At 39.6% G+C, this 27,740-nt stretch overlaps 1 protein-coding gene across 1 annotated transcript; it reads right to left on the bottom strand.

The window, feature by feature from the left end:
* Positions 1-58: 58 nt before the first annotated feature.
* On the bottom strand, positions 59-20,875 carry TPH1 (tryptophan hydroxylase 1). The gene is made up of 10 exons (XM_053561641.1): positions 20,603-20,875; positions 13,955-14,138; positions 11,115-11,215; positions 7,731-7,798; positions 7,383-7,579; positions 5,113-5,248; positions 4,149-4,275; positions 3,362-3,457; positions 1,979-2,112; positions 59-421 (listed from the first exon to the last, which is right to left on the bottom strand). Exons 1-10 carry the CDS (start codon positions 20,717-20,719, stop codon positions 247-249), a joined length of 1,335 nt encoding a protein of 444 aa, XP_053417616.1. The 5' UTR covers positions 20,720-20,875; the 3' UTR covers positions 59-246.
* Between the last annotated feature and the right edge of the window lie 6,865 nt (positions 20,876-27,740).

Genomic DNA, 27,740 nt, shown 5'->3' with positions numbered 1-27,740 from the left:
ATAAAAATAGATGATGAGTAATTGAATGGTATATAAATTATGTCACTTAAACTATTATTGAAAAAAATGGGTGATGAGTAGAGTATAACTTTTCAAAGACTACTGATTCATGAAAGAATGGACTAGAGAATGTTGTTTGTCCAAAAGCTGCTGTCTCTCCACAATCAGGTTTTCAAGAAAAGTGAGAGTTGGCCCAGACGCCTCTAAATTGATGCTCAGATCTTTCTGGATTGGAACTGATGACTGTCAGATACTCAGCTGCCTGCTGGCCTTAGCCAGAGCATCACTGATGACATCGAGATCGTGCCGCAGTTCATCCATGGCGCTGGTTATGCTCTTGGTGTCTTTTAGGATCTGAATACTCCGAGTATATGGATTATATTTCACTCCAAATGGACGCTTAATTGTTTTGGTAAATTCTCTATTTAAGAAAACAAATAAGAGACAAACTATTTCTAAGGGGTAAATGATGAAAACTAAGAAACTGAAGACCTATTTCACACACTAAGCAAAAGACAAATCTTCGTTAGATATGTAGGCAACCAAACTCATCCACTTCTCTGTACCACATGTACAGAGCCATCCTAGAATCCCACACAAGTGGAAAACCTAAAATATTCCTAGATATATGTACCCTGGAATTACTGGGGAAAGATCCTATAAATATCTTTATTAATAATTTATTAGTTTATATCATACATCTCCTAACTACAGTAAGGTGACCAACCACACAGTAAGTTCTATCATTAGGCATAAAACTGTGTCATTATAACGCTTGTCCACCTAGCCACAGACCCTTCAGTAAAGCCTTGTAACTATACCTACATACATGTAAGCTGTGTGCGTGTGTAACAAACATATAACACACACATATACATATACCTCAAAATAGGCCAGATAGGGTGCTGACTCCTGCAGATGGATATTCCTTTTGCTTAGAATATTTTCCTCTCAAATGACCTAAATTCTACCCATTCTTCAAGCACTAAAGTTCTTTTATCAAATCACCATTCGCACCTCTCATTTGGCACCCCCAAGAACAATTATGTTCAGGGCCCCTGAGGACAGCACATAAGTAGGATCTGAAATCCAGTTTGCAATTCACCTGGTCTACCCAGAAGGAACCTCCTTATTTGCACGAAGGCACCATCTGTGCTTGAGGAAATCCTACTAGTATTATAATTTCATTCTATGCATGGCATAACTCCCCAATTAATGGTAAATTCTAGAAGACAAGGACTATGTTTTTCTATCCCCAGCATCACAATGCAACCTCAGGACCTCTTTCGCTAAATGTTGTTTCATTGATTCTGTTTCTCAAGTCTTTCCCTTTCTACTTCTTCTTTCTTAGGCAAGGCTTTTGTTTTTGCCAGAAATATTCCAAGAATCTCCTTAAAAAATTTCTCTGCCTTCAATATCCTCCTTTCTTAACCACATGCTTAACTGTTCAATGAAGAATAACTTTGATTGCACTGTACACATCTCCTATATTTTTCAATACCCTTACCTTTCTTCATGCTATCTCTAAGCCTGAAGCTTTATATATCTAAATACTATCTATCCTTCAAGTCATTTCTCAAATGCCACTAAGCGTTCCCTGTTCCCCCAGCTGGAATAAATTGTTCTTGAACAAAATGCAGAACAGTATTTCATCTGTATCCCTCTAAGGTTCTTGTCACTTTCCATATTGTTACATAGTAATTTGTATATAGTTTGTTTTTCCCATTAGACTATAAACTCTTTGATTGGAAGAAATGAAAAAAAAAAACAATTTCTCAGTATAGCTGATTTATATTTGCACTTACACAAAATCACTGTATGCAACATACTCTAAATATTTGTGGTGAAGAAGAGATATTTTACAGGCAGAATGCTCTAGTGGGCTCCAAATTATCTAGCTGCTTACTTCTGAGACATGTTACCATCCTTAGGCCTGTTTTGCAAAAGAAAATGAAGGCATGAGGAAGGTATTGTTTACCTCATTTTTTCCTTTGCATCTTCAAAACTTTCAGATACAAAGTAGACATCCTGAAAAGTTGTGATGAGACATTCCTGTTTGCAGGTAATCTTGGGATCAAAGGGCTTTACTTTGGCATGTCCAGAAAGTGCATGCTAGAGGACAAAGAGTCAGTGGATCAAAGAATAATATCTATTTTCATAGATCACACAACTGCCATAATTGGCACATCTCTGAACTCACTACTAGTACAATGGCTCCAACCTACAATTCCAAACTTATTTTCTACAGTTCTATTCAGTCGGCAAAACAAACTGGCCTCTTTCTATATCAGCACTTCTCAACTTCGAGCAAAGTAAATGACTTGCTATTCCCCATAAAAGTCCGAGATCATCTCCATGGCTTCATTCTCTCTTCTTCAGATCAGAGGCACCCAAGGATCTTTATTTATCCCCACATTATGGTACCTACTTTCTACCCAGCACTAATTATTCCTTTACATAAATTATACCGACCACCAGGTGCTCCTTGACAGCGAAACAATACCTTGGACAGTGTTTTGCATACATCCATCATTCAACAAACCTAAGTTCATTTACTCATTGGATAAGTAACACATCTCAAAGAATTCTGTAGAAATTATAAACTATTGCTAGCATATCAGAAATAATAAGGAAACAATAAGACTTTGTAAGCACAGGCTATAAATACTTTTTGTTTAAAAGATTATATACAATAAACCTCCATAGTTGACCACTTACCTACAATGATCACCTCCTTAAGGTGACCTAATTTTCATAGAGTGGACATGCACCACGTGTATTTATCAGTACAGTAGGCCTAGTTTCTTTCTTTCTTTTTTTTTTTTTTGAGACACAGTCTCACTTAGTTACCGTTGGTAGAGTGCTGTGTCATCATAGCTCACAACAACTTTGAATGCTTGGGCTCAAGTGATCCTCTTGCCTCAGCCTCCCAAGTAGCTAGGACTACAAGCACCTGCCACAGTACCCGGCTATTTTTAGAGACGGGGTCTTGCTCTTGCTCAAGTTGGTCTCGAACCTGTGAGCTCAGGCAATCCACCTCCCCCAGCCTCCCAGAGTGCTAGGATTACAGGCGTGAGCCACCACACCAGACCTTAGGCCTAGTTTCTTATTATTGACCACCTCTGTACGTTGACCCGTTTGTTACAGTCCCTTAGGTGGTCAACTTGTAGAAGTTCTGCTATACATATATATGCATACATATATCAGAAAACTTTGCAAAAAGAAAAATGACTTCAAGTAATGATTGCTACCACCCCAAGTATTTTCCATAGTAAGCTCTTGTTCAAATACAAAAACTATTTCAGATTATATCAATTATATTAGGTGAATACGGTTATATACAAAGATTTACCACTCTTACTTTGAGTTCACTGATGGAAGAAAGTAAGCCAGCACCGAAGACTCTTAGCTGCCCATCTTGTTTACATAGCCCAAACTCCACAGTGAAAAAATAGCACTATAAAAGAACAGCAATGTTACTGTCACATCCTGAATAACTCGACTCAAATTACAACTCTTAGTCATTGACCCAAAGTACCCCAGAATAAAGTCCAACACCCCAACCTAGTTCACAACTCTTTCCACGATAGGGCCTCATTCTAAACCAGCACTTCTCAAACTTTAGTTCTAAGGACTCTTATATACTGTTAAAAATTATTGAGGACCCCAAAGATCTTTTTTTTTTCTTTTTGATGTAGATTATCACTAGCCATATTAGCCATATTAAAAATGAAAACAGAATTTTTTTTTTTTTGAGACAGAGTCACCCTCAGTAGAGCACTGTGGCATCACAGCTCACAGCAACCTCAAACTCTTTGGCTTAAGATCATCTCCTGCGATTCTCTTGCCTCAGCCTCCCAAGTAGCTGGGAATACAGGCACCTGACACAACGCCCAGCTATTTTTTTGGTTGTAGTTGTCCTTGTTGTTTGGCAGGCCCAGGCTGGGTTCAAACCCACCAGCTCCGGTGTATGTGGCTCGCGCCCTAGCCGCTGAGTAACAGGCGCCAAGCCGAAAACAGAAAAATGTTTAATGTTTACTAATTAATTTTAAAAAAAATAAACTAATTTTAAACTAATAAACTACACAGATACTCATACACCACCAATTGAGAACTGCTAATCTATTCAGCTATTTCCAGATTTATACCGTTGCCAGTTTTTGAACAGCCTCTTCTGAAGCTCCAAGGGAAGCCAAGCCAATTTCTTGGGAGAATTGGGCAAAACTAGGTTCAGCCAAAAGGGGGACGTGACCTAGGAGTTCATGGCAGGTATCTCTGAAACAAAGGTACAAGTGTGTCACATTGTGATATGCTTACCATAAATGCACAATCAACCATTCAGTCAAATCAAAATCCAGTCTTGTCTTCTAATTGATTAGTTATTGATACTTTGGTAATGGATTGCAAAGGAGACTAACCCAACACAGAAACGTTTTTGGTTCAAAACCGTGTCCACTCAGAGACACACGCATATAAGTGCATATCAGATAGCAACAGACATCCACATCTTCCTCAACCCACCACACACAGCTAAATCAGGTCTCTGCTCAGATGTCACCTTCTCAGCAAGGCCTTCCCAATACCCTTTCCAAAACAGCAACACATACCTCGCTACCCACCCATATATCCATCCACCTCCTTTCCCTTCTTTATTTTTCTGCATGGCACTCTTCACAACCTGACATAACATGCATACATTTACTTGTTTATTATCTTATCCACAAGGTCTATGAAGAAAGAATTTTTTATCTTAATGTTTTCAGTGTTACATTCCTTTTTTTTTTTTTTTCAGTTTTTGGACAGGGCTGGGTTTGAACCCACCACCTCTGGCATATAAGGCCGGCGCCCTACTCCTTTGAGCCACAGGCACTGCCCCAGTGTTACATTCCTATGCTTTGAACAGCACCTGGCACCTAACAGGTTGTCAAAATTAATAATAATAATTATTATTTTTATGGCTAACATATATAGAGCATGGATCACGAATTATATGCCAGGCGCCATTCTAAATGCTTTACATGTGCTAGTTTAAGACTCACAAAAACCAATGAGGTGGTGGCATTATTATAATTAAACATTTGATGAATGAAGAGCTGATGTAGAAGTACTTACGGCTCTGGGGTATACAGGGGATCTGAACTGTGTCTCACATACTGAGTGCAGTGGAAGACTCGAAAGGCTAACCCTGATAAAAAATCTCTTGGTGATAAGTAACCAGCCACAGGACGGATGGAAAAACCAGTACGCTCTGCAAAGCAAAAGAGAAAGCAGAAAAAATCTACACCAGAACAGACCATGAACTGCAGCATTTTAATTCTGCCAGAGGTACTGAGTAACACGTTGAGGGAGGACATAGATACTAAAATTTGTCATGTGTGTACTAGGAGAAACTAATAACTAAGCACTTACCAGGGCCAGGCAACGAGTGAGACCTTTTATATGTCACATCTCCTTTCATGATTACAACATATGCTAAAGACTTTTCTTTTGCTCGTGAGTCTCAGAGATTCAATAATGTGCCCGAGGTCATACGGTAGTTGATGAAGATAGAATGAGAATCCATGTCTCCTTACGCTGTCCTACCCCTTGCTGTTTCCCTAAATGGTCAATAATATCTCCTAGATAATCTTACTTTCTTTATATAAAAACTCACAAGATCTATTAATTTAGATCAGAACCATTTCTGAATCCATGCCATTTCTAGTCAGTACTGTCTTTTGTAAAGTATTTCCTTTATTTTATCTAAGCTAGATAGTGTTTACCCATCCCCAACACCCGACTGCCGACATACTATAAAAGGGGCCTGCGACTAGGTGTCAGTGGCTCAGGAGACCTCCGTGAGGTCTTAGCTCACCCTTCATTCCAAATCTTCACAACTCTGGTATGTGGACACGCCTGCTCTGCTGGGCAGACTGCACTGTCCAATAGAACTTTCCAGAATGATAGAAATGTTCCATATCTATGCTATCTAGTGAAACAACTACTAGCCACATGTAGATATTGAGCATTTGAAATGTAATTAGTGTGACTGAGGAACTGACATTTTAAATTTATTACAAATACTTAAATTTAAACAACCATATGTGTCTAGTAGCTACCATATTTGACAGTGCAAGTAGCCCCTTCCACCTGACACTTTGTTTGAATTATCTTTTCATTTTGATTTCTCTATTTGACACTTGTCCTTGACAAACCTTCAGCAATGCATTCTGCAGCCAGCCCAGGTTCCAGACCCCAAATGATGACTTTCAGTTTTGTCTCTGTAGCAAAACATTTCCTCCAAATCTCAGGCAAATTTGATTTTACAATAACTGCTGTAATACATACTTGTCTATCTTTATAAGTCCAGTGAGGTCATATGCATTGATTTCTCTATCATCTTTAATGACTATTTTTTAAAAGTTTAGTTTTTGTAGGAAGCATGTACATGATTTCTGCCCTTGTAGAAACTATATTGCCCTTTCCTGTTTAGTTCTTCTTTAGTGTATAGTTGTTGAATACTGAAAATTAACTCAAAAATAGCAATTTTAGACCATGAAGGAAACAAGCTAAACCCCCTTTAAGTCAAAAACATACTTTCTTCCCCACACCCTACTAAGGCAATCTATTGAGATGCTCTGCTGAGATAAAAGGGGATATTTATTTTTTAAATATTATAGATCCTGCAGATCACTTTTAATCCTTTTGCTATTTATACAGTTAGAAATAATAAAGAGGCCTAAACCAAAAATGTATGAAGAACTAAAAGGAACAAAATTATCCTTATCCTTTGTTTATGCCTGTACCAGCACAATATCTTTCTTCTAAGAATAATAGAATTTTAGTGTGAAAAGGAGCATCAAGATACTTGAATCTCCCCCAAGATACTTGAATCTCCTCTTCCACATCCCAGATGAATAGATGTGGAACTTTTGCATGAACACCTCCATGGATAGGGAACTAACCGTCCCATAAGCTGTTCTATTTTCAAATGACTCTTTTCATAAGATAGTCTCCATTTTGAACCAAATGCTTGCAGTTTCTATCCAACAGACCTTTATTTTAAGGTTACATAGCAATCCCTCTATTATATAAGATGGCTTTCAAATATGTAAATAACCATTCCCTAAATCACCAAGTTAAACCCTCTATAAATCCTTCAGATTTTACTTATGTGACACATTTTCAAGTCTCCTTATAATTCTGTTCATTGTCCTCTGCTCTCACCCCCTGATTACCCTCCTTCAAATGTGGTACCAAATCCTGGATCCAATCATCCAGGACAGAGTACAGGAGAATTGTGACCTCCCATAAAACTAAACTTTATTTCTTTATTTAAAATGCTGTCATGATTAAAACAGAGGTTAACATTTTCTTTACAAAAAAATTAATTAGCTTACTACCTCTTAAAAAGTTTGAGACATCTTCCAGTTGTGGGATATTGTCTTCCTGATAGCCACAATATTTAGAAAGTAAAGGTAAGTTTTTGAGATACTCTCTGCAAGCATGGGTTGGGTAGAGTTTGTTGAGCTCTCGGAACACGGTTCCCCAGGTCTTAATCTCCTCTTCGGTGAATTCAATCTTAGGAATAGGGTCTCCGCTAATGTGATAAAGAGTAGGAGTTGTTTTCATTAGTGCTGAATAAACAGTAACACTTATTTCCCCTTCTATTTACTAAATGAACACAATTTATTCCGTTCACTTATTTTATGATCTTGAAGTTGGGTCTGTTATTTGCATGATATACTTACTGTTTATAGTTCATAGCCACGTCTGCAAAATACTTCCGTCTTTTACGGTAGACATTGTCTTTGAAACCCTGTTAATTAAAGATATGTTTTTAAATTTCCATACTAAAAAATACTTGATAAATGATATTTAGGAAACATTTCATTTTTACTAGACCTATCATATCAAAGGGCTATATAATTGTTATCATGAACAAGCATTTACAGATTTATGATCATTTTTATTTTAAAGTCAATGCTACATGGCAGTTTTATACTCTAGTGGCTATAAAAGTAAAAGATACTGTGGATACAAAGATAATATAGTAGCCACAAAGTTAAAATAAGAAAAATGCCACCCCAGTTAAATACATGGCTCTTTCCCAAGATGAGATTTTTCTTAATCATTGACTACATCTTCAATTATATTTACCTATAATAGTAATTAATAATAAGAGTAATTAACAATATTTGAAATGGTGATAACTGAATCAAGCCTTATAGTTTATCACAAAATGCAAACATATTTCTCATTTGTGGAAGCAAATGGTGATAATAATTAAAAACAGACAAATTAGTAATACTGGAATTTATACTGATGAAAAATATTTAAGAAGATATAAACAAAATAAGAAATCAAAAATCAAAGCTCAGGAGAAAATACTTGCCTCCCCCCAAAATTTTAAAATAGAAAAGAAAGGGAAACCTGATAAAAAAAAAAAAAAAGAGTGAGACTCATCTCTTTACTACAGATTTATGAACTCTACTATGTACCCTCCTTGTGCTAAAATCTGGAGGAAAAAAATATGAATAAAACACAGTCTAGGACTTCAAGGAGTTTACATGAACCAGTTATTATGAAACAATATGATTTGTGCCTTATCATATTGCTGATATGCACAGAATGCCACGAAAACTCAAAAAACAAACTCATAAGCCAGCGTGTAAAGAGGATAGCATGGCTTGGGAAAGGCTTCTCAAGGCTGACTCCTGAGCTAAGACACAAAAAAGGGGTAGAGGTGGCACCATGATGGAAAAATAACATCTTGTACCTAACAAAATGCAAGCAATCCAACGTTGCTGGAGCTGGGAGAGTTGAGGTGGAGCCTGTTGAATAGGCAGCGGCCTGCAAGCTGAAGGTCAACTAAGGAGATTAGACTTTAGCCTTGGGTAATGGGAATCCATTGGTGGTTTGTTTGTTTGTTTGTTTTGCTTGTTTGCTTTTTTTTTTTTTTTTTTTTGCAGTTTTTGGCTAGAGCTGGGCTTGAACCCGTCGCCTCTGGCTTATGGGGCCTGTGCCCTACTCCTTTGAGCCACAGGCGCCGCCCTTGTTTGCTTTTTAAATAACAACTTTATTGAGATATCATTCGTATACCATAAAATAACCAGTTGGTTTTTAGTATATTCACAGAGTTGAACAAAAATCTCCATTGTCTATATAAAACCAGTGCATGGTGCCCCATGATTGCATTAATGTACACAGCTATGATTTAATAAATAAATAAATAAATAAAATCTCCATTGTCTGATTTCAGAAAAAATTGTATAACCCCCACTAGAAACACCATACTCATTAGCAACCACTCCCCATTCCCCCATCCCCACTCTCAGCCTCTGACAGCCGGTAATCTTACTTTCTCTTTTTATGAATTTTCCTATTCTGGGCATTTCCTTTTATGACTAGCTTCTTTCACTTATCATAATATTTTCAATCAAGGTTCATCCATGTTGTAGCATGTATCAGTATTGCATGGCTTCTTATGCCCAATAATATTTCATTGTATGACTGTACCTTAGTTTATTCATTCATCAGTTGATGAACATTTGGATTGTTTCTACTTTTTTGCTGTTATGAATAATCCGGCTATGAACATTTGTGTGTAAATGTTTGTGTGGACACACAGTGTTAATTATCTTAAGTATATGCCTAAGAACCAATGGTGATTTGGAGGAGAGAAGGATAATAGTAATATTGAGGTTTTAGAACATTCTAATGATTATGAGGAAGATGGATTTGAAGGTGGCAAGGCTGGAGACAGGGAGATAGTTAAGGGATGTGGTAGTAGGAAGGAAGAAGGAAAAATTTAAGAAATATATAGGAGGTGAAAATCACCAGGACTTGGTAGTAGATGAGTAAAAATATTATATTCATCTTTCCATAAGCATGCCTAGATTTTCTTGCCTCCAAACATGTGCTCATATTGTTCCCTCCTGAATTGTTCTTCCTGTCCATCTCCTACCTGTTGGGATCTTTTCAGGCCCTCTTGAAACATTGCCTTTCCCTGATCTTGTCAACTAGAAGGATTTGCCTTTTTATGTATATTTTGCAGTAATTTGTTCATGTCACTTAGCACACTTTTTACATTTTATCTTGCATGTGTTTATTTATATATTTGTGCTTTAGCTTTTCAACCAGACTGCTAGCTAGCTCCTTTTGGTTTTTGTTTATTTTATTTTATTTTGTATTTTGTGTTTTCTTTTTAGACAGAGTCTCACTATGTCGCCCTTAGTAGAGTGTTATGGCATCACAGCTCACAGTAACCTCAAACTCTTGGGCTTAAATGATTCTCTTGCCTCAGCCTCCCAAGTAGCTAGGACCACAGGTGCCCACCACAACGCCCGGCTATTTTTTGGTTGCAGTTGTCATTGTTGTTTTAGCTGGCCTGGGCCAGGTTCAAACCCTCCAGCCTCAGTGTATGTGGCCAGCACCCTACCCACTGAGTTATAGGCACCGCCAAGCTAGCTCCTTTTGGACAAGTACTACAATTAATTGCAATAGCTACTAAATGAGATTATAGAATAGATAAATGGATCAGCTGGTGGCTAAGGTAGTATAACGTTACATTCACAGAGCTACAAGTGAGAGAAGGTAAATTAGAGCCCTGGTTTGTGGAACTTCCCAATTGCACTCTCTTCTCTCCTCCCCTCCCAAAAACCTGGAGCTTTATAAGTAAGCCTAATGCTGTGGATTTACTAATTCTCCAACTCTTGTCCATACTGTACAAACATTGTCCTATTTCATCAACTGCCTAATAAACCAATCATGATGGGCAGTGTGGGTGGTAAGTCTCAGGCCACCTTTATTTGTACTTCTTTCCAGTAACCCACCCCCATCTTAACTAACACTGACTACAAACACTGTCTTCATTTTAGTATAACCTTTGGAATAATTCTCAATAATAGGAAGGCTGGGCATGGGACAGTTGTTTTAGAGTTAATGAAGCCAGATGCTTTTCAGGCAATAAGTCTCAATTCCACAAATATGTAGCTCTAGCAGTGCTCTATGAAATCTAGATTAAAACGAGGTCCTATTTTTTCTATTAAAAATACTTTCTTCCTAAAAAGTTACCCTTAATTTTTAGTTTGTGTTAAATTATTTTCATGAAAAAATGTATTTAAAATATTTACAGGATGGTCTGCATCTAGCTCAGATCCATACATCAGAACTCTGTTGGCACAATGATCCAAGTCAGAAATCTTCTTTGGGAACCAAGGAACAGTTTCCATACCTGAAAAATGCAAAAATCACTCTAAGTTGAAGGAACAATCTTAACTAGCGCAATAAGGAAGAAGAAATTTAAATACTGAGATTTTTTTTTTCATAATTTTTTTTTTTTTTTTTTTTTTGAGACACAGTCTATGTTGCCCTCGGTAGAGGGATGCGGCATCACAGCTCACAGCAACTTCAAACTCTTGGGCTTAAGCAATTCTCTTGCCTCAGCCTCCCGAGTAGCTGGGACCACAAGAGCCCGCCACAATGCCCTGCTTTTTTGTTGCAGTTATAGTTGTTGTTTAGCTGACCCCGGCCAGGCTCGAACCCGCCAGCTTTGGTGTAATGTGTTCGGCGGTGCCCTATTCACTGAGCCACGGGCGCCAAGCCTCTTTCTTTCTTTTTTTTTTTTTTTTGTAGAGACAGAGTCTCACTTTACTGCCCTCGGTAGAGTGCCGTGGCATCACACGGCTCGCAGCAACCTCCAGCTCCTGGGCTTACGTGATTCTCTTGCCTCAGCCTCCCGAGCAGCTGGGACTACAGGCGCCCCCCACAACGCCCGGCTATTTTTTGGTTGCAGTTTGGCTGGGGCTGGGTTTGAACCCGCCACCCTCGGTATATGGGGCCGGCGCCCTACTCACTGAGCCACAGGCGCCGCCCTAAATACTGAGATTTTTAATTTTATTATGTTTATGGAGGCAAAATTTATGCAAGTTATATAAACTAACTGCTCTATTTCTAAAAAGTAAATTTTTTCAAAATTTGGGGCTTTAAAATTTGTTTGAATCTTCAGTTGATTTCCTAAGTGTTGGAGAACTATTGTACTTTGTAATAGATCAAAAGTTTAAAAAATGTCAAGCTACACGTTGAGTTATTCTACCGAAGCACAATAAAAATGTACAACTTGGTTACATTCCAAGGTGGAAATTTAACAAGAAATTGGAATATTTATTTCTGTTGATGAAAAGTATCTTAGAGATCATTTATGGCTTTGCCACCTTGTTCTTCTCACCATTCCACAAACATACAAGCCCTCACTGACTCTGGGTTTTTGCATATGCTGTTCTGCTTGGAATCGCCACCCCACTCCCACTTCTTGCTCCACCCCTCCCACCCTTCTGTTTTCCTGAGAATATTCTCATCTTTCAAGATGAATGAGACCTCCTCATTCTGCCAAGCTTTACCTAACCCTGTAGGTAGGGCTAATTCTCTTCCTCTGGGTTTCGGTGACACTGTGTCTCCAACTCTCTAAAGGCTTTTATGATGTTTTATTATAAAGTTTCTGCTTATATATCTGTCTTTCACAAAAGACTGGGAATGACTGCAGGGTAGGGACTATATTTTTGCATATTGTAGTAAAAATATCTAACACAAATAGGTGTACCCTAAATATTAACTGAACCGTTTAGCCATCTGTAAAACTCTTCATCTTATAGATAAGGTAACCAAACTCCAGAGAAGTAAAGTAATTTACTCTAGGGAACTCATTTTTTTTTTTTTTTCTCTTTGAGACACAGTCTCAGTCACCCGGGCTGGAATGCAGTGGCATAATCATAACTCACTGCAATCTCAAAATCCCAGGCTCAAGTGATCGTCCTGCCTTAGCCTCCCTAGTAGCTAGGACTACATGCATATGCTGCCACACCCACCTAGCTAATTTTTCTATTTTGTAGAGACAGGGTCTTGCTATATTGCTCAGGCTAGTCTAAAACTCCTAGCCTCAATCTTTCCTGCCCTCTTTGCCTCCCAGAGTGCTAGGATTACAGGTGTCAGCCATTGCACCTAGCCCCAGGATAACTCACTTCTGTGTATTGTTCTCTATCACATAACTCAGGAGTGACATTCAAGAGATTTAACAATAAATACAACATGGGCAATAAGCACTCAAAACAGAAACCAGCAAAGTCCTAGGCTCCTGCTCTGCCACATGTTAACCCTTTAGTTGTTAATGATGGGCACTGGACTCCCAGGGCAGGATATGAAACAACAGAGCCTTCAGGCAGAGTGGGGAGCTCTAGAGGGCCCCAGAGAAGCAGCTCTTTGCCAGCCAGAAGTGAAAATCTACCAATAGTTTAATAATTATGCATCTATATGAATATATAACAGATGGATATCAGCCCTGATTAGAGATTATGTTAGATTGACTACCACATATAAAATATAAAATGTGGCTAAATTATCTGTTTATCTTTTGCCTCAAGTAAACTGCAAGGATTTTTTCACAAATAGATATCTTAGCCTGTATCTTTGCTATCTGAGCTTCTGAAATTTTAGGAGTCTTTATTGCATTCTCATTTGTTTGTGGTGGGAAGGGAGACAGGAAGGAATGCCGTACATAGTGTATTTCATAGCACAGTTGTCAACATTCTTGACATATTCAGATTTTCACTTATTATCTGCTGGATGCTAAGCCTGTCAGGGATTGTGAGTTACTAAGGAAGCACTCAGGGATTGTGAGCTGAAGGTTTGCAAAATCAAAAAATGCTTGATGATTTGAAAACTAAAAGATAAAAATAGATTTCTGACGATTCTGACCTCTTTCAGATACTCAAAATTTCCTTTCCACTTCACTTACATTTGATCAATGTTGCTTTATAATTTTTCTTTGGTATTTTGAGCAATTATATTTTGTGTTCCCTTCACTACTATACGGTAGGCATACTCTCATGAAGACATGAGAGTCTTCAAGATAAATACCAAACTGGATACCTATTAGCTACTCCATCTTCTAAGCACTATTTTTACTTTTCAAACTTACCATCTTCCTTTACAGTAAAATTATCTGGTGGATTCACAGAAAGAACATTAGTATGAGACTTTAACAGATGAAAAATATCATTCAATTGTTCTCTATTGATGTCACAGTCAATAAAAATCTCAAATTCAGAGTTTCTTCTCTTTGATTTTCGGGACTCAATATGCAACAGGTTCACATGCTTCTCCTGTGAAAGGCAGAGGGTAAATATTACATGTCAGTGCCTCAGGCATTAAGAGTCTTTGAGAAGATTACTTTAATTATGACTAAGAATCGATTTCATATTTGTCGTAATAGCAAAAGGGGGGGAAGGCTGTTTTTTTAGTACCATTAACAAATAATTTAATAATTACCCCCTAAATGTTATGTACTATTCAAAAAGTTTGCAAAATTCATCCCATCCTCCAGAAACCAATAAAATAACACCAATTAGACATCCTGAAGATTGTCAGAATTAACTGGAATTCAAATCAAAATAATAAGTCTCCTAATAAAAAGAATCTTTTGAAAAGTCTCACAAACAGGCTCAGTGCCCGTAGCACAGTGGTTACGGCACCAGCCACATGTACCAAGACTGGCAGGTTAGAGCCCCGTCCGGGCCAGCTAACCAACAATGACAACTGCAACAAAAAACAGCCAGGCGTTGTGGCAAGCACCTGTAGTCCCAGCTACTTGGGAGGCTGAGGCAAGAAAATTGCTTAAGCCCAAGAGTTTGAGGTTGCTGTGAGCTGTGACACTACAGCACTCTGCACTCTACCGACATAGTGAGACTCTGTCTCCAAAAAAAAAAAAAAGGCTCAAAAGCTAGTTTTCAAAAAGTAAAACTAATTTTAGTCCTTGAGTTTTGCAAGTTTCCCTTGCAAAAAGTGCACTTAATAAACTCAGAAGAACAGCTTGAATGCAGAGTATTTAATACCTCAAGCCTCTTAGACTACAATCTTAGTAACCAGCTGAATCAGATTGCCTCTTCTGATCTCTTCCATTTCAGCCTGAGCTGGGGATATCATGTGTATAAACCTGCAGGAGGAGGGTTTGTTCTCTTACCAGTTTGCTTAGCTGAGAAAAAGCACTAGGGTCATAACAATGAAATGTAAGAACCAATTGACCAATAGGTTTTTTAATCTAAAAAAATGAGAGGGTTAGAGCAGATGATCTCCTGAACTAGCCCGTTCACTTCACAATAACTTAGGAAACAACTATGTAGCCACGTAAGGGCCATGAAGATCACAAAGAAGGGTAAGACATGCAAGGAATTTACAGCCTCGTTGGCTAACACATGAAAGACTAAGAGGAAACACAAGGAGTGAGGTTTCAGGTGCCAAAGATGTTCAGTAAAGGGAAAACACAACATGGGTTAGAGAGAGCACAAGGTTTAACATAGAAGATGGGAACTGAAATAAATCTTAAAGAGTAGGTAGAACGGGAAGGCTAAAGGGAAGAAGGAGGGATTCAAAACTGAAGGAAATATACAAGCAAAGGTAGAGATAAGATAAGAACTCTCACAGACCATGAGCCAACAAGAAAGCAGCAGCATTGTTAAGGGATATTAAGGAATTGGAATAGGTGGGATTTATCCTGGAACACAGAATTTACATAGCATCAACAGAAGAAAGCCAGTCACAAAATATTATGTATAGCAGGATTGGTCAGATGTAAAGAAGAATTTCATTTTGTCTATTGCTTATTTTTTTTACAATAATAATGCATTTGTAAACGTTTTCTTTTTCTTTTGTTGTTGCAGTTTGGCCGGGGCCAGGTTTGAACCCGCCACCCTCAGTATATGTGACCAGAGCCCTACCCCCTGAGCCACAGGTGCCACCCTAGTAAACATTTTCTAAATGACTTTAAATATAAAGCTAAACTATGTTTTTAAAGAAAAAGATGACAATATCAATTCTTCATAATTCATCTATAAATTGAACACTACCAAAATAAAAATCTCAATGGAATTTGGTGAGGAAATACAACTAATTTCAAAGTTTATCTGGAAAAAATATTTAGTCGGAAAAATTCAGGTAAAGTAGAAGTAAAAAGTGAGACATTTCCTATGAGATATGACAATGATAGAGCCACAGAGAGGTTCAACAGTTTGCTCAGTGGCACACAGCTAATGTCCAAAGCTGGAATCAAACCCAGGTTGCCCAGCTCCATGCTTTGTACAAGTATAATCCGGTTGTACAAGAAAGGAAGAGTCACAAGGGTGAGTAATATGGCTCTTTTTTGAACAAAATATTAATAGTAAAAAAAATAAGGATTGGCACAACCAAATATTGGAACATAACAACATTGGGAGATGGGGGGAAAGGGAAGTTGAGGGGGACACCAGACAACGGGTTATGTCAAGAAACCTAAATCTTTACTTCCATTGTTGGAAATTAAGATAATATCTATAATTTTAAAAATCAAGAAACAAGCTGGGTGTGGCTCACACCTGTAATCTTAGCACTCTGGGAGGCCAAGGCAGGAGGACTGCTTGAGCTCAGGAGTTCAAGACCAGCCTGAGCAAGAATGAGACCCCCTCTCTGCTAAAAATAGAAAAATAAGCCAGGCAGAGTGGTGGTCACCTATAGTCACAGCTACTCAGGAGGCTGAGACACGAGGATTCCTTGAGCCGAGGAGTCTGAGGTTGATGTGAGCCAGGATGATACCAGAGCACTCTAGCCTGGGCAGCAGAGTGAGATTCTGTCTTAAAAAATAAGATAAAATGAAACTCAAGAAAGAGAAGCAGACTAAGTACTAAGCATTTATAGTGTGGAAGTAAATATTAGAAAAATAGTTAAAAGACTTGAAAATGGTTCTCTCCTCTGGGCAGAGGATAAGTAAAATGGGTGAATGCACACCCAGAACACCACACAGCTGCTAGAAAGATGAACAAGAGATACACACAACAGCATGGGGAGATCTTAAAAACAGTGTTGAGTGGAGAAAAAGCACATTTATAGCACAGTGCCATTTATAGAAAGTAATAATACCTGCACACACAGAAGCTCTATATATCCTAAAATAAACATAAAAATAGTTCAATGTGGGCGGCGCCTGTGGCTCAGTGAGTAGGGCGCCAGCCCCATATGCCGAGGGTGGCAGGTTCAAACCCAGGCCCAGCCAAACTGCAACAAAAAAATAGCCGGGCGTTGTGGCGGGCGCCTGTAGTCCCAGCTGCTCGGGAGGCTGAGGCAAGAGAATCGCGTAAGCCCAAGAGTTAGAGGTTGCTGTGAGCCGTGTGACGCCACGGCACTCTACCAAGGGCGGTACAGTGAGACTCTGTCTCTACAAAAAAAAAAATAGTTCAATGTGCATATCAAACATATTACAGGAACAGTCCTTCAGAAGAAAGAAAAGCAGGTAGCATGGAAGAATGAAATAAGAAATAAAGCAGGAGGACGTTACACGAATCAATGATAGTGTACATTTGATTTAATGAGTGTGATTAACTCAGCCTTCTGTACTGAAAGTTAACAAAAAAATTTAATGGAACTTAGGAATGAAGAGAGATCAAAATATTGCTGTCTTTTCTCCATAAGTTTTACAATATACTAAGGTATATAAATTACACAGTATATATAGTTGTCTTAAACCATGCACAATAATTCTTTGAGTAGAAATTTTTATTTATTTATTTATTCATTTATTTATTTGGGGGGCTGGGGCCAGGTTTGAACCCACCACCTCCGGTATATGAGGCCGGCACCCTACTCCTTGAGCCACAGGCACCACCCTGAATAGAAATTTTTAAAAAGTGATATGAGAAGAAATATAGGTATCTTATTTAAGGACCCAAAAGTATCAATAAAATAACTAAAAATAATAATATAATTATCAAATTTGGGGAGGAGTGGAAGGGGGAAGGGAGGGAGGTGGTATCTGTTTCATTGTTCATAGTAGAAAGTAAACATCGTGTAAAGCTAACAATTCAAAAAGAGATATACGAGAAACATTGAGATTTTATAAATTCACCACTGAAAGAACTTAAAAACAGAAATAGTTAAAAGAGGTTGCCTCTGGATGAATTTGGAGAACATCCTCCTAAGTAAAGTATCAGAAGAACGGAAAAGCAAGTATCCAATGTACTCAATGTGAAACTAGGAGATGACCAACTACATGCCCACGCGAGAGAAAAACACAGTTAAATTCAAGAAGGTGGGAGGAGGTAGGAAAGACAGGGTTTGGTAAGCTCTCACCTAACTGGCACAAAGTAGGGGTATTGCAGGGGTATACGGCACACCTCCTGGGTGAAGGGCTCAACTACAACTTGAACTTATATAACAAACCCAAACAATGTAACTTAATCGGATGTGCGTTTACATTAGTCTGAAAAAAAAATTTTTTTTTTTCGTAGAGGCAGAGTCTCACTTTATTGCCCTCTGTGGAGTGCAGAGACATCACACAGCTCACAGCAACCTCCAACTCCTGGGCTTAGGCAATTTTCTTGCCTCAGCTTCCCAAGTGACTAAGACTACAGGCGCCCGCCACAACACCCGGCTATTTTTTTGTTGCAGTTTGGCCGGGACTGGGTCCGAACCCACCACCATCGATATATGGGGCCAGTGCCCTACCCACTGAGCCACAGGTGCCACCCCCTAGTCTAAAATTTTTAAAAAGGGAAGATAGATATATGTATTAGGTTATATAAAATAAAATATTTTACTGGCAAAATATGTAAGTATAATAAAACAAAAAGACAGGCTGGGCCCAGTAGCTCACACCTGTAATCCTAGTACTCTGGGAGGACAGGGCGGGACGATCCCTTGAGCGCAGGAGCTTGAGACCAGCCTAAGCAAGAATGAAACCCCATTTCTACTAACAATAGAAAAGATTAGCCAGGTGTCATGGTGGGGGCCTGTAGTCCCAGCTACATGGGAGGCTAAGGCAGGAAGATCACTTGAGCCCAAGAGTTTGAGGTTGCTGTGAGCTATGATGACGCTACAGCACTTGTGCTTGGGCAACAGATTAAGACTGTCTCAAAAAACAATATTTAAAAAAAAAATGTTGTCTCTAAGAACTGGGAATGAGGACAAGTGTTGGGAAACAGGAAATAGGAAATAGAGTTTATTATAAATAAACCCTTCTAGACTATCTGTTTACATTTAAATGTTTAATTCTTTGAAACATTGTTTTCAAATGGCTATATAATATGTAATATGGTTATAAATTTGATTTTTAAAATAGCTAACATCTATTGATCGTTTAGTATCCTAACCACTTTACTAGTAACTCTACCAGTTCTTACAATGACCCTATGTGGTAGGTAAGTTTTCTCAGTTAATAGACAAAAAGATGGTTGTCTCATTTTATAGACAAAAAGACTGACATGCTGAGAGATTAATTAATTTTCCCATGACCACCAGCTGACAGGTGGCAGAGCAAGGATCTGAAACCAGGTGTTCTATCTCCACAAGCTTAACCACAATATGTTCTAGTAGCATAATTTAATGTATTGCCTGCCTTAGGACAAGCAGTTTGTTTATACTTCTTGAGTCCTAGAAATAATAAATTTTTGAGTCCCCCAGCCTTTTAACTTGGTTAGGTCCACCAGTTCAATGCTATCACAGTAACTGGTACTTCTCTTTCATGTCACTTTCACATACGTAATTATTGACTTACTTTTTATTTTACTTAATGTCTGCCCTCCCCACTCACTGGGTTATACGTTCCACAAAGTCAGGCACAAGGTTAACTTTGTTCAACATTACATCCTTATAAATCTAGGGTGGTGCCTGGCACATAGTAAATACTCAGTAAATATTCATATTCTTCCTGACTTATTCATATTTTCTGGTGATAGATTTATGGAAGCAGAATTACTGGGTCAAAAAATATAAAAATAAGACATCTTACCAGATACTTTCCCTAGATGTCGTACAAATTTACTCTCATACCAAAGATATATTTGAGCACCAAATGCATTGAAGCTCAAATAGTATGGGACAGGGGGTTATAGAATCTTTGCTATCTGAAAATATATCACTAAATATATTATTAATATATCATTAAATATATTATTACTATATTATTAAATGTATTCTTAATGTTATTAAAAATCATCAAATAGGCCAGGAGTGGTGGCTCACACCTGTAATCTAGCACTCTGGGAGGCCAAGGCGGGTGAATTGCCTAAGCTCAGGAGTTCAAGACCAGCCTGAGCAAGAGTGAGACTTCATCTCTAAACATAGACATGCATTGTAGCAGGGGACTGTAGTCTCAGGTACTTGGGAGACTGAGGCAAGAGAATCGCTTTAGCCAAAGAATTTGAGGTTGCTGTGAATTTTGATGACAGGGCACTCTACCAAGGGCAACAAAGTGAGACTCTGTCTCAAAAAAATCATCAAATTTATTAATAAAATGTGATTAAATATATAACCAAATATCAGTATTTTTTTTAATATTTTATTAAAATAAAATTTAAAGTTGCTTCTCTGAAATCTATGAAGTAAATCTTTTCTCCTCCATTTCTGTATTAGCTATTTGTATCTCCTGTTCTTAAACTGTTAGTATTCTTTGCCCCTTTATTAGACTTCAGAGATTCCTTAGAAATTCCAGTTCTTAAGAAATTTCTGTCCATCTCTGAAGAATTTATAGTAATTTATATTTGAAATACAGTCCTAAAGACTCATTTTTAGAAGAGTTTTATGCAGAAATACAGAGAGTGCTTACCTGGAAAATTTTCAGTGCTCTAATAAGTCCTCCAACTTCATTCCTTAAGGAGAAAATGAGAGTTGCTCTTCCCCTTTCTAAGGAATGGTCTTTGTTCTCCTTATTGTCTTCAATCATGATGAATTTAGAGTAATTCTCTAGAACTAAAGTATAGCCTGGTGTGGTGGGGCGCGTCTGTAGTCCCAGCTACTGAGGAGATTGAAGCAGAAGGATGACTTCAGCCCAGGAATTTGAGGTTGCTGCAAGCTCTGATGATACCACTGCACTGTAGCCCCAGCAACGGAGTGAGATCCTATCTCAAAAAATAATAAAATAAAATAAAGCATGAAAATATAGACAATGGGCTAAAAATGAAGTGCAACACAGACAATATTTGATAACTATGGGCAAGTTGACCTCTCCAAGCTTATTTCCTCACCTTTTATAAAACGTGGATCTGAAGATATGCTTTGCAAAGCTCTAATGAGACAAAAATAAGATAAAACACTGCCTAAAATTGTGCCTAGAATATAATGCAACACATACTAGTAGTTTTTCCTAAACCAGCCCTTCTGTTGGAGGATGACTCAAGCTCCCTGGTTTCTTGCCATCTTCCCAACTAAACTGGGTATTCTTTCCCTGCGAAGCCTTCCTCTCCACCCTCCACAATTTTATCACCTCATTACACCAGGTCTTGGTATAATGATTGGTGTAATGTTTTATTTATATATGTCTTGGTGTAATGCTTTATTTATATATGTCTTCTCTTCTAACAAAGAAGCAGGCCCCTTAAAGCAAGGACAAGGCCTTGACAGCTCTGAACACAATTAGATGGATAACTGCTAGCCAGGAGAGTTGTGGTTCCCTTGTGTTTTCAAGTGTTTTCTTTCCTTTCTGCCCACAGAATCCTCTAACGCCACAAGCACTAACACCTTTCAACACTGACCTATTAGTGCTTCAGGATTATATAACAAATCCAAATGTGTCTGTACAATAACTTTACACCAGTAACTTCCAATGGAGAGATTCACACTTGAGAAATAATGTCTGGATTAATAAATGGAAACTGCACACTGAGGATTTATTCTTATTAGTTTTTCTGTATTCAGTCTTCATAATTGCCTGGTTTCACATGGGAGCTCTAATGGAATTAACTTTTAACAACAATCAGTGCTGTCCCTGATTCCACTGTCTTTCATCTGCCCTCACATGGATCCAAGACTTGACAGGACCACTCAGAACAGATACAGTGGTGACAGGAAGGGCTTGGCGTTTGTGTTCTAATCCCCACAGCGCAAATTTCACTTGCCGGTGGAAGCCTCCCCTGACCTCCCCCAGTCAGCTTCCCATAGTGTGGGTTACCATGACACCATATGTCTCCCATTCATCAGTCCAGGCTACATTGTAGCTTTGTTCCTGTATTTGTTTACATTTGTCTCTCCCAACTAGATTGTGAGCCCCATGGCAGCAGGGACCATGTGGCTTTTACTCTTTATTTGTTTCCCCAGCAATTATGGAGCAAATAAATGAACGAAAGATTGATTAAAGACACGGATCTCTACGCTTTCGGGAATGGTATACGTTCAGACAGGCTTCCTTGGCCGGGTATGGTGGCTCACGCCTGTAATCCCAACACTCTGAGAGGCCAAGGCAGGTGGATGGCCTGAGCTCAGGAGAATGGCCTGAGCTCAGGAGTTTGAGACCCTGAGCCAGAACGAGACCCGGTCTCCACTAAAGAAAATAGAAAAAACTAGCTGGACGTTGTGACAGGTGCCTGTAGTCCCAGCTACTCCAGAGGCCGAGGCAAGAGGATGGCTCGAACCCAGGACTTTAAGGTTGCTGTGAGCTATGACGCCACGGCACCCTACCCAGGGCGACAGAGTGAGGTTCTGTCTAAACAAACAAGAAAATAAAATAAAGAAAAGAAGAAAAGAAAAGAAAAAAATTGAGGGTGAAAGACAAAGAAGCCAAGAATACAGTCAACCATTACAGAGCAGTGAGACATCACGTAAGCAAAGTAAGCAGGGCCACATCCTTCAAAACCCCCTGCACAGGTAATGCGGTTGCTCTTTCGCGCCTTTCCAGATGCCGGCTAAGGCCTCTGTCTTCGTGCCTGAGCTTGTACAATGGATAGTCCTGCGGAACTGCTTCAGTTTCCTAATCAGGAGGCATAAGCAGACATACGGCACCGAGCCAAAAACCTCCGTCCCTTGCACCCGACAATACTGTGAGCAAGCCTTGGCGGTAGTGAAGGGGCCATGCAGCCAGCTAAACCAGTCTCCTCGCACGTGCGGACCACTGTTCACAAGAACATCCAGTCCTCCCGCGCCATCCGGTGGTTCCACGTCCCGCCGGGATCTGATCGCGCATGGCTGCCATCTGCTGGCTGGTGCTACCCGGCGCAGCCAGAAGCCTGTGATGAAGGGAAAGCAGACTCGCCCGGCTAAGACTTCCAGAGCCTCTGCTCCCGCCCCAGAGCAATAAACAGTCAACTGACAATTTTTTTAAAGAAGAAAATATCCCTACAAGTGCACAAATGCCTATCAAAGCACCATAGCTACTTTAATACAAGGCGAATGAAAAAACTAAGGACAAGGTATTTTCCATGAAGTTAAAGGCTGGGGCTCTGAAATGCTTTTCTATGGGACGATGCAAGATGAGCAACCTCATAACATTTCTGTCTTTCTGATTAGAAAGCTCTTGTGAGCTTTCCCTTTCCTCCATAAAGCCTTTTTCTTAACTCCTGTCATGTAGCCTGCTGGGAATCCTCACAAGACAGGTAGAGAGCCCTGGAGGGACTTGACTAACTTGAGAGAGGGTATAAAGTACCAAATATGGCTCAATTATTATCAACCGTATGACCATAAACAATAGTCTGCTACTAACTAAGCCAGAAGCTCCCATTTGAGAACGCACTATATATGTCTTTCTGTGTCGGAGTTGTAAGTGTTCTTTTGCATCAAGACTATGTTCAGTTTCATTAGTTTATTTATTATAAAACTCCTAAAGTATACTAAATTCCAAATCTCAAATGAATAATTTAGCAATTATTACAAAGACCCCAAAGTACCATTTCCTGAAGTAGCCTATATTTATTGAGTCCACATTTTCTCACATATTGTCACAATGTCAAGTAGAAGGAAGAGGATTCTGCAAATATATTTCTTTCCCAACCACTATTTTCACAATGTAAGAACTGGGAGCAAGGATCAGAGAATAGTAAATAAAGAAAAGAAAAGAAAAAAGTGACTTTTGCACATCAGTGGTAACACTGACCACATTCTAGGTCTCCTGTCAGTTTGCCTTTCATTGCTTAAAGCTTGGAATAAAGCTCTTCATAAAAACTACATGAGGATTTCCTTCAAATTTCAAAACTTGCTCTTAATCTTTCCTAGAAGATGCCATTAAGGAGATGCTAACAGTCATGGCTGCTAATTGTCTTTCTTTCCCTAATTCTGGAATAGGTATAGTTTTGCCACCATCTCCTTAGGGGGGTGGAGGGGCAGAGGTGGTTGAAGGGTACACTAATTGGATATTTATGATAAAGAAGGTATTTTATATTGCTCAGATTTATTTTTATTTATATAATTTGATTTATAATAATGAACTATTAAGATTTGAAAACACTCCTTTCTTCTCATTTAAGACAAGAATGACAGTTCTCAAAGGAATTTTTGTTAAGAAATTAGAAAAAATTGGTCCAAATTCTTCCCCACTCCAAAATGAGCTTACAGAACATAGAGCTTTGATTTTTACTAAAATTTTGTCATAAATTTGCCTGCTCAACAGAACTTTTGAGGGATTTTTTCTTTTTTCCTTCATTTAACTACCCCTAAACCTCTTTCAGAACCTCAGTATTTTCCCCTTACTACTTTTCCATTCCCCTTCAACCTACCTACTTTCTCCTACTCCTTCAAGGAATAACCCTGTAATACTAGTTTGGTAGGATAAAAAAGCTAGAAAGTGACCAATGGGTCACACTTGTTTGAATCCATGACTCATCAAGAAGTATATATTTTCCTTTTATTTTATTCTCATTATTACTTTGAGACAGAGTCTCACATCACCCACGGTAGAGTGCCATGGCATCATAGATCACAGCAACCTCAAACTCTTGGGCTCAAGCAATCTTCTTTCCTCAGCCTCTGAGTAGCTGGGAGTACAAGCACCCACCACAGTCTGGCTATTTTTTTAAAAGGGTCTCAGTCTTACTCAGGCTGGTCTCCAATTCCTGAGCTCAAGTAATCCACTGCCTCGGCCTCCCAGAGTGCTAGGATTACAGGGGCGAGGTCCATCACACCACTCTTATATTTTCTTTTTAAAGCAACACTCTGGGCTAGGCATAGTGGCTCATGCCTGAAATCCCAGCCAGAGTAGAGGCCAAAGCAGGTGGATTGCTTGAGTTCAGGAGTTCAAGACCATCCTAAGCAGAGCAAGACCCTGCTTGCTAAAAAAAAAAAAAAACAGAAAAATTAGCTGGACATTGTGGAGGCTGCCTGTAGTCCCAGCTACTCAGGAGGCTGAGGCAAGAGGATCACTTTGAGCCCAGAAATTTGAGGTTGCTGTGAGCTATGATACCAAAGGCACACTAGCTCGGGGCAACAGAGTGAGACACTGTCTCTACATAAATAAATAAAGCAACACTCTGATCAGCTAGTGCCATCTTTCTCATGAAAGGCAGGGAGTCACTCTCCTACCACATTTCCTGGCCTGCTAAGGATGCAGGACATGCCACATATGGGCCTCAAAATAAGAAAGACATAACACAAAGGTCAGAAAATCAACAGGCCCCTGGTAGAGTAGAGGGCAAGGTGTAATGCTGACCAACTCTTTTCTCTCCTTACTTAAATCGGTAACAAATATAATTTAACTTTATCTGATATAGGAAACACAAAGCATTGTCAAACTAAAGTCTTCTGAAAGCATGGACGTTGTTTGAAAACAGAACTAAAACCTTCAAGAAAAACTGGTTCCTGGGGACAGAATCCTAGAGAATCTTGATTTTCTTTTCTAAATAGGACGTGAGAACGAGAATGAAATACAGAAGAAAATACTACACATGAAAAAAACATTATTCTAGGAAATAAAGGTACCAGCAAAGAAAATGGAAATAGAAGACACATCCTTAGGGCTGAGCGCCCATAGCTCAGTGGTTACGGCGTTGGCCACATACACCGGGACCTGCTAAGCAACAATGATAAGTACAACAAAAAAATAGCCGGGCGCTGGTGGCAGGCGCCTGTAGTCCCAGCTACTTGGGAGGCTGAGGCAAAAGAATCTGTCGTGACCGCATAAATGATCACATGAGTTATGAGATTGTTACTGTTATCATAAGTATGATGTTTAATCCTCTATAAGAATAGCTTGAGCCCAAGAGTTTGAGGTTGCTATGAGCTGTGATGCCACAGCACTCTACCAAAAGTGACATAGTGAGACTCTATCTCAAAAAAAAGAAAAGACACATCCACCTATCTAAAGATGATACAAGATGATAAACATGTAAGAATGGACTCCAGCGATAAAATATGTAAACCACAGATTATAATCTTACAGAAATATTTATAGTTGGAATTCCACCATTCTTTGAAAACTGACAGGCACAAACTTTTATTAAGTTAGCACGTTCAACTCTAGTCTCTTTTTTCCCCAAGAATAGAACATCTATGGGGAGTTCATTTTAAACCTCTGAAAATTAAGGCAAGGCGTGGTGGCTCATGCCTGTAATCCTGGCACTCTAAGAGGCCAAGGAGGGTGGATTGCTTGAGTTCAGGAGTTGGAGACCAGCCTGAACAAGAGCGAGACCCCCGCATCTAAAAATATATATATATATAGCGGGGCATTGTGTGGGTGCCTGGAGTCCCAGCTACTCAGAAGGCTGAGGCAAGAGGATCACTTGAGCCCAAGAGACTGAGTGAGGTTGCTGTGAGCTATGATGACACCAGGGCACTCTACCCAGGATGCCAGAGTGAGACTCAAAAAACAAAACAAACAAACAACAACAACAACAAAAAAAAAAAACTCTGAAAATTAAAGTATCAGAGGCATGGTTTAGCTCACCTGGACTATTAACTGGATCTTAACTATAAAGACCTATACCTCTGTTAATTTTGACCTTGTACTAAGATATAGTCTTCTGTTGGGATGGAGCTGATGAGGGTAGGTGCCTTGCTGAGAAGCTTTGCATCTGAGAGTCCCTTTTCTTTGGGGATGTCTAATGGAGAGTTCTCTTCGTGGAAGGAGAAGGGAAAAAAGGAACGTTGTCCTTTGTTGGAGAGGCAGGTAAGTTAGAAGAATGCGTCTGTTACTGCTAACATACAGGAGTCAATACTTGGGCTAGACTCTCCAGTTTTGAATCTGCAAAATGCGAGATTGACTAGGATTTGTTGTGAAGGTGAAATCAGATGACATGTGAAAGGTGTTTCTGACATTCAAGAGGTCCGCAGAAAGTGTCTTTTCTCCCCAAAGAGGATGGGAAAAAATAAGAGTGAGAGCCCACGAGGGTACAACTACGACCTTCCAGACCCGGCTTCCCACGGGCATTTACCTCCCAGGAGTGGACTCTGTCCCTGTCCCTGCCCCGCGCCGGCCGAGTGCCGCCAAACCCCGACACTGGCCCCTGGAAACTGCGGGAAGAGGCCACCCCACTTACCTCCGGCGCCGCAAAGCAGACAGGTGGGTCTGCCCGCCGCCCCACGCAGCCAGCCTTATAGAAGCGGGCGTCTGCGCGGACCAATGGGCGCGGGACGCGGCCAGGCAGCAGCCAATGAGAAAGGAGGACCGACGACAGGGTTGGGCGTTCTCCCGGAGCGAGGTTAGAGTCCGAGGGGAGCTGACCCTCCTCTGGGTGCTGACCGTGCCCAACAGCCTCCGCCCTAAGGTTTGCACGCCTTAGGCTTCACGTGTATCAGACTGGTGTTAATTAAGCTAATGTTAGGCCATCCTTAACCACACAAATCTAATACTAAATAATCCAGAGTAGGAAATTCCCTCCAAATCAAAATAACACCTGTTATCTATGACCTCCTGTGAGCCTGCCCCGCTTCTCTGCGGTTGGCGACGGTAGCAGGAATCCCTCACCCCCACGTGTGCGCTTCTGGGTTAGCTGACAGTCCAAGTCCCGCTGCGTCCTTCTAAGGGTTCTTTCCCTCGTCCCTTGAGG

The sequence above is a fragment of the Nycticebus coucang genome, chromosome 14 (genome assembly GCF_027406575.1).
Source record: "Nycticebus coucang isolate mNycCou1 chromosome 14, mNycCou1.pri, whole genome shotgun sequence".
Taxonomy (NCBI): domain Eukaryota; kingdom Metazoa; phylum Chordata; class Mammalia; order Primates; family Lorisidae; genus Nycticebus; species Nycticebus coucang.
The sequence above is the reverse complement of the archived record's forward strand: the minus strand, read 5'-3'. Positions and strand labels throughout refer to the sequence as shown.

Bases quoted from the DNA above. Each gene is read 5' to 3' on its own strand.
- TPH1 (XM_053561641.1), bottom strand. From the start codon at position 20,719: ATGATTGAAGACAATAAGGAGAACAAAGACCATTCCTTAGAAAGGGGA. The intron at 14,139-20,602 runs GTAAGCACTCTC...TGCCTTTCACAG, and splicing joins GAGCACTGAAAATTTTCCAG to GAGAAGCATGTGAACCTGTT. The intron at 5,249-7,382 runs GTAGTAAGCTAA...TTTGCTTTGCAG, and splicing joins TGTCTCAAACTTTTTAAGAG to AGCGTACTGGTTTTTCCATC.